This window comes from Peromyscus eremicus, chromosome X (genome assembly GCF_949786415.1).
Source record: "Peromyscus eremicus chromosome X, PerEre_H2_v1, whole genome shotgun sequence".
In the NCBI taxonomy this organism is placed as follows: domain Eukaryota; kingdom Metazoa; phylum Chordata; class Mammalia; order Rodentia; family Cricetidae; genus Peromyscus; species Peromyscus eremicus.
In genome coordinates this window covers 19,294,191-19,301,052 of record NC_081439.1, presented here as the reverse complement: position 1 = coordinate 19,301,052, position 6,862 = coordinate 19,294,191, and the positions used below count along the sequence as shown (strand labels likewise).

The 6,862-nt window shown below is 40.2% G+C and overlaps 1 protein-coding gene across 1 annotated transcript; it reads right to left on the bottom strand.

Moving 5' to 3' along the window:
• Window positions 1-1,921: 1,921 nt before the first annotated feature.
• On the bottom strand, window positions 1,922-5,617 carry LOC131899085 (uncharacterized). Its single transcript, XM_059250458.1, has 3 exons — window positions 5,539-5,617; window positions 4,985-5,097; window positions 1,922-2,713 (listed from the first exon to the last, which is right to left on the bottom strand). The coding sequence occupies exons 2-3, from the start codon at window positions 5,011-5,013 to the stop codon at window positions 2,041-2,043; spliced, it is 702 nt and encodes a 233-aa protein (XP_059106441.1). The 5' UTR covers window positions 5,014-5,097; window positions 5,539-5,617; the 3' UTR covers window positions 1,922-2,040.
• Between the last annotated feature and the right edge of the window lie 1,245 nt (window positions 5,618-6,862).

Below are 6,862 nucleotides of genomic sequence, written 5' to 3'. Positions count from 1 at the left end.
TGAAACTAGAAAGTATCATCCTGAGTGAGGTAATCCAAACTCAGAAAGAGAAGCATAGCATGTAGTCACTCATAAGTGGATAGTAGATGTAAAGCAAAGAATATTCATACTACAACCCATGCCTCCAGCGAAGTTAGGAAACAAGGAGAACCCTAAGAATGATGTATGGATCACATTGGAAAGGGGAAACAGAGGAAATCTTGATGAGAAAACTGGGGATGGAGGGGAAATAGAGGGGAGGGGATGGGGGTTGGGAACATGAGGAAACAGGATGGTCGAACTAGGGGAGGGATGGAGTTGGAGAGCAATGAAATAGAGATCTTGATAGAGGGAGACATTATGGGGTAAGGGAGAAACTTGTTTCTAGGGGAATTCCCAGGACCACAAGGACAAGCCCAGATTAGACTACTAGCAATAGTGGTGAGGGTGCCTGAACTGGCTTACCCCAGTAATCAGATTGATGAATACCCTAACTGTTATCATAGAACTTTCATCCAGTAACTGATGGAAGCAGGTGCAGAGATTCACAACTAAGCACCAGGCCGAGCTCTGGAAGTCCAGTGGAAAAGAGGGAAGGGGATTATATGAGCAAGGGGTATCAAGATCACGATGGGGGAAATCTACAGAGACAATTGACCCAAGCTCAAAGAAACTCATGAACTTTAGACCTACAGCTGTGGAACCTGCATGGGACCAGACTAGACCCTCTGCATATGGGAGACAGTTGTGTAGCTTAGTCTGTTTGAAGGGCTCCTGGCAGTATGATCAGGATCTATCCCAGGTGCATGAGCTGGCTTTTTGAATCCCATTACCTATGGTCAGACACCTTGCTCACCCTTCAAAAGCTGGGGAGGGGCTTGGTCCTGTCTCAACTGAATATACCAGGCTTAGCTGTCCCTTCATAGGAGAACTTACCCTGTTGGAGAATGGGAAGAGGGGTGGGAGGAGCAGGAGGAGGGATGAAAGGGAGATATGTGGTCGGTATGTAAAATGAATAATAAATTAAAAAGAACATTAGCATGCAGCAACAATTTGTACCACTGACAAATTGACGAGCACGGCTACCTCAGTTAGTTTACATAGATGTCTACCTTGTCTTTCTCATTAGGAACCTTAATTGGTCCTTTCTCTTCTTCTTCTACCAAAGTCTCATCATACACATCATTCTGGAAGAAGGGACCAAAGGGAGAGGACCAAGTAAAAATAAAGCTATTCAGTGGAACACTGGCTGTAGTCACTACGTCCAGGGGTTGAGCTGCCCATTAGGGAAACACTGTTTTCTGATTAAACCCAGAGAAGACATAATGATTCAGAAGCTCTCCTTGGAAATATAGACACTATTTTCCAGAAACCAGCTCCCTCCCCCATTTCTCCAGTTTGGAGATGGCATTTCATTGTTTCAGTGAGAGCACCAAAGAGGTTCTTCTTTGGGATGGAGTGGGTTCAGGGCATTATTAGTGGCTTAACCATATTCAGTAGAATCCTCTAACCCTCAGAGATCTTCCACACAGCTGAATCATGCCCATATCCAACCAAGTTGTTCCACACAGTGATCCCTTTACCTAGCAGAGTAGACTGCAGGTGCCTGCGAATTTCAGATAGTCCCATCATGGGAAAGACTTCAGAGGCAGTATATATTTGGGCTTAAAAGTGTTTCTTTAATATACATTAATGCTTAAAGGTCTCCACCCTGACACATACTTAATTCCTTGTGTTGTATTTCACTTTAATAACAAACCACTCACCTTAGGGTTGGTCTTTTGATTTATGCCAGTTTCATTTCACCAACACATTTGTCTGCCATAAGGAGTTGGCACTATCTGAACACATCATCTTTGCATGCAGAGCTTAGGATGTGAACACCTTTAAGGAAGGGAAGACATTAGACAGATAGAGGAAGATACAAGCTTCAGACACAGCCTGATAATCAAAGGAATATTTTATTTTAAATGAGTAGAATACTACAAGAATATTGTGTAATGTTAGTAAATTTGAGCAAGGAGTCTTCTGGCACATTTTGCAAACACCAGAGCTCATACTTCAGGCATTTTGATTGGCGTGCTTGGAAGTACCCTGGGCATTCAGGTTACTCTGTAATTTCAATGACCTGATCTCAAAGAGGAACATAATCATAGCAAAGAGTGACAGGGTGGCTGTCAGGACCCCTATGGGGAACACATGAGTGTAGTGTTTTTTGATCAGGTCTTCTTTCCTAACAGGAAAGGTGGGTGGAAAATCAAGAGTGGTCTCACCATAAAGATCTACTACATGGTTCCAGGTCACAGAAAGAGTTGTGCAAAGGCTGCTGAGAAGCAGAATTAAGACACAACACTTGTAGCAGAGTATCTGAATCTCAGGGACTGAGGCTCTGATAATGCTAACCCTAATAGCCGCTGAGCTAAAAATCACCACCACGGGTTTTATAAACATAGCCAGTAAGATCAGGATCTGTGCACATCTAAATTCAGGTGAAATGGTCCAGGTCGAGTTGACAGGGCTGTGCACCAGAATCCTGGTCACAGAACCAGAGATGTTAAACTCCTGATGGTAATAAGCTCCCCAGTGTCCGATGTACACAAGCTGAACAACCTTGTCGTCAAATTCCCAGAGGCGCCAGTATCGGCTGCTTTGGAGGATTATTCCAAACCCCAACGACAAGAGGCTGCAAAGGAAGCCAGTCAGTCTGAAGATCCATTCCTTCACCCGTGAAAATCTGTAGATAAGATTGAACAAGTATAGAGTAAATCCAGAAACACAAATGCAGAGTGATAAACAGAGTGAATGAATCATGGTTTACAGAGTACTAAATACTCATACCTTGCCCTTGCTGTCTCAATGTTGTACTTATGTATAAGAAGCCTTTAAATCTATGACTGTGGCAGGAGTTCCCATTGTAAGATGTTTTGGACAATAATTTCACAATATCCTTCAAGTGCTGCTATATTCCTGTTTGTTGACTTGGAATTTCAATACTTGGAGTTAAAGGTGAAATACTAGTTTTCAGTGTCATTTAAGGTAATTCTAACTGCACTCCTCTTTGCATAACAGAACAATTGTAAATAACTTTAATGAGTGTTCTGGGGAGAAGAATGCTCAAGTTATTGTAGTGGATTGTTGCATGATCCTTACACAAGCATTTTAATGTGTATAACCCTTGAGAAGAAAGAAGCAAAAAGGAAAATGATACAGATGGTATGCCCATTTATGTCAAACCAAAACATATCTGACTTCTTTTTACTTATTTATTTATTTATTTATTTATTTATTTATTTATTTATTTATTTATTTACTTATTTATTTATTTTTGAGACAAGGTTTTTCTGTGTAACAGGTCTGGCTGTTTTGGACCTCACTCTGTATGCCAGGCTGGCCTTGAAATCTCAGGTTTGTCTGCCTTTACCTCTGGATTGTATACCTGACTTCTTTCAATATCCAAAGATATATGAACATAAAAGATGAACAAAAAAGGAATGCTAAGTAGATCAAGAGTGTTAGAACAGATACTGTCATAATTCTTTACATATTTTCCTAAATGGTATTCAATTCTATAGAAAGGTATGTGTAATATTTTGTAATTAAAACCAGCATGAACACAAACTTTAACTTCTTTGTGTAACTGGATGTAGATATAGCTTTTGGTAGATTACTCATTATCCAGTATGTGTGAGGTGCTGAGTTCATTTTCCATAACCACAAAACTATAATATGTATGTAGAAGATGAGGAATCATGGATATGCAAATTTTTGTATCTGCTAATATATTCAATATTGCACTTTGAGAATATTGACTTCATTTGGGTGCAACATATAAAGTATCCTGAGGTATTTTGGTTGAGCCAATGTCATCTTTGACACAAAACTTACACTTCACATTAACACTTTGAAGGAACTTATTTGCATCTTCTCTAAACTCAGATCTTTGAGTGTAGCAATAAGGAAAATGAGAAAATCATGATGAGTGGTCCTGAAGAGTTATTCAACAAAAGGAAAGAAGCAATGTCCTTCAGTGATTCCAGTATGTGCATATGTCATTGCCATTGCACATACAGAAGGTTAAGGTATTTTTTGTGTATTTTTTATTAAAGAAAATTTTTTAATTCATTTTACATACCAACCACAGATCCCCCTCTCATCCTTTCTCCTGCTCCCCCTAAGCCTTCCCCCCCCCCAACCCACCCTTCATCTCCTCCTCCAAAAATGTAAGGCCTCCCGTGGTGTGTCAGCAAAGCCTGGTACATTCAGTTGGGGCAGTACCAAGCCACTCCACCCTGCATCAAGGCTGAGCAAGACATCCCACCATAAATAATGGGCCCCAAAAAGCCAGCTCAGGCACCAGGGATCCTGATTCCACTGTCAGGGGCCCCTCAGACAAACCAAGCTACACAACTGTGTCCTGTATGCAGAGTGCCTAGTCTGGTCCCATGCAGGCTTCACAGCTGTCAGTCTAAAGTTCATGAGTTTCCAGGAGCTTGGTTCAGTTGTAGCTGTAGATTTCCCCATTATATTAACCCCCCCTTGCTCATATAATCCCTCATCTCTCTCTTCAACTGGACTCCCTGTTTCTCTTCAGATGGTATAAATCTTTCACCTTTTACTAAGGGTCTTATAAATGGAATCTCCTTGCCGGAAAGCATTATCCACGAGCTACCTGCTGTTCCATAATCTCCTATGGAATGTGCTTCTTAAAATGGTGAAGATTGTAGACTTACTGCTTGGGAAATTACATCAACAAGATCAGTTTGCAATTGATGGTGGCTTGGGTATCACCATGAGCTCTTTCTTGCCAAGAGAGATCTGAGGCAGTGACTGCAGGAGCAGTATGCGTCAAAGCAAAAATGAAAGCAGGAGGGAGAATGATTTTGTGCCAAATGAGCTAGCTTGGCAGGATGTGGTACTGCCCTTGTCTGAACCCCCAAGAGTAGACACAAGTGTTTTGTAAAGAAACAAGTAGAAATCCTTCATGTAGCATATGTTATGTTTTTACCTTTTTGTGTTAGGGGCGAAGTGATCCATTTGGAAGATGACAATATCACAAGTCTTCTTCTAATTCACAGGAAATACTAATTAGAGAGGGAGTCACATGAAGTGGTGAAGCACCTGAGTAAAAGAAGTCCTGTTAGGCACATGTTTCTGCTCAGAACAACGCCTTGTTGATGGTTGGGCTCTCAGAAACTTTTGAATTCACAGCACATGTTTTACTTAATTAGGACCTATGTTAAACACTTCAGGATATTAGTGACCCTTGAATGATACCCAGACAATTGTTATTCTCATTTTATACATAGGGAAATACCAGAGACACTAATTCCCATTCACAAACTTCAGTGAGGTACACAGATAAATGGGCAGTGTAAACACTGGAGAGTTATTATTCCCTTGGGTCTTCCTGTCACTTATGATGTTCAGAAGGATTTACTCAAATGGAAAACATGTACAAAAATACCCTAATCAATATGTCAGAGACCTTCTTTGGCATCTTATGTCTTAAGATCTTGAAGCTGATTAATGAAAACAACATGGAAAATATAAAATTCTTACCTTTTTATCTCTCTTCTAGGAAATTCAAGTGTTACTGACTGCCAAACTTAAGTGAATTATACGCATTCTTATGTTTCCATGACTACAAGTGCTATGTGGTTGGTCATGGGCAACAAATGGGTTCCAATGGGGACCCATGAAATGTCAGAGTGAAGTCTTTAAAATTGATTTCTTATTAAGTGACGCATCAAATAGCCAAAAACTATTCTTGATTGTCTACTTGATAATATCTGGAATTAACTAAAACTCTAATTACTGGGCACACATGGGAGGGATTTTTTTTTCTTAATTATATCCTCTGAAATGCAAAGACCTACTTATAGTCCAGATCTTCCACGTGGGAATATTCACCTTTACTACATATCTTTCAAGATGATAAGATTGACCTTTAATATGGACCACAAATTTGCATGTTCATATTTGTTTTTTTTTTACTTCTTGTTCTCATTCTCACTATAAAGCCCATTCCTTCACTGCTATAAGAACTTACACTCTTCATGATTCCAACATATACTGAAGACCAACTGGGATACTCAGCCTTGTTGACTGAACTATTGCTGGATTCTTTGACCTTCTGTTGGCAGACAGCCACTTTTGGACTAGTTGCAGAACAGCCTGTAAACCATTATAATAAATCACCTTCATAGATAGATATATAGACAGGTTTATTGATTGATACACAAATACAGATATAGATAAAGATATATTTTATAAGAACAGAACCTCTAGAGAACCTTGGACAATAAACATCTTAGTATTAGAAGTTGTCCTAGAGCAACAGAAATATAAGGGTGAATTTTTTGAGTATCTGGAATAGGCTTTCCAATTTGTCAAAACCTATAGTTACTGAAACCTCTGAAGTTACTGACCTTTCAAGGAAGCTCAGAGGGAACCAAAAACCCATGGTGTGAACATAAAGAGACAAATGCATTTGATTATCTTGGTTCACCAATTGTGAGGGGCATGCAGTTTGGTGACTGCATATAAAACTTTCCAAAAATTGTGAAAAAATAAGGAAAATGATGATGCTGGTCAGAGACTTACATTGTAATAAACTGTATGGCCATGACTATCTAGTTCTTGTATCTTTTTTTTATATGAGAGATTTTCTAGACATGTTACATATCAGCCATGGATAGCCCTGTACTGCCTCCTCCCACCTCCCAGACTTCCTCACCCCAATCCACCCCTCACTCCCACCTCCTCCAAGGCAAGATCTCCCCCAGGGAGTCAGCAGAGCCCAGTACATTCAGTTGAGGCAGGTCCAATCCCCTCCTCCTTGCACCAAGGCTGGGCAAATTTTCTCACCATAGGCCCTAGGTTC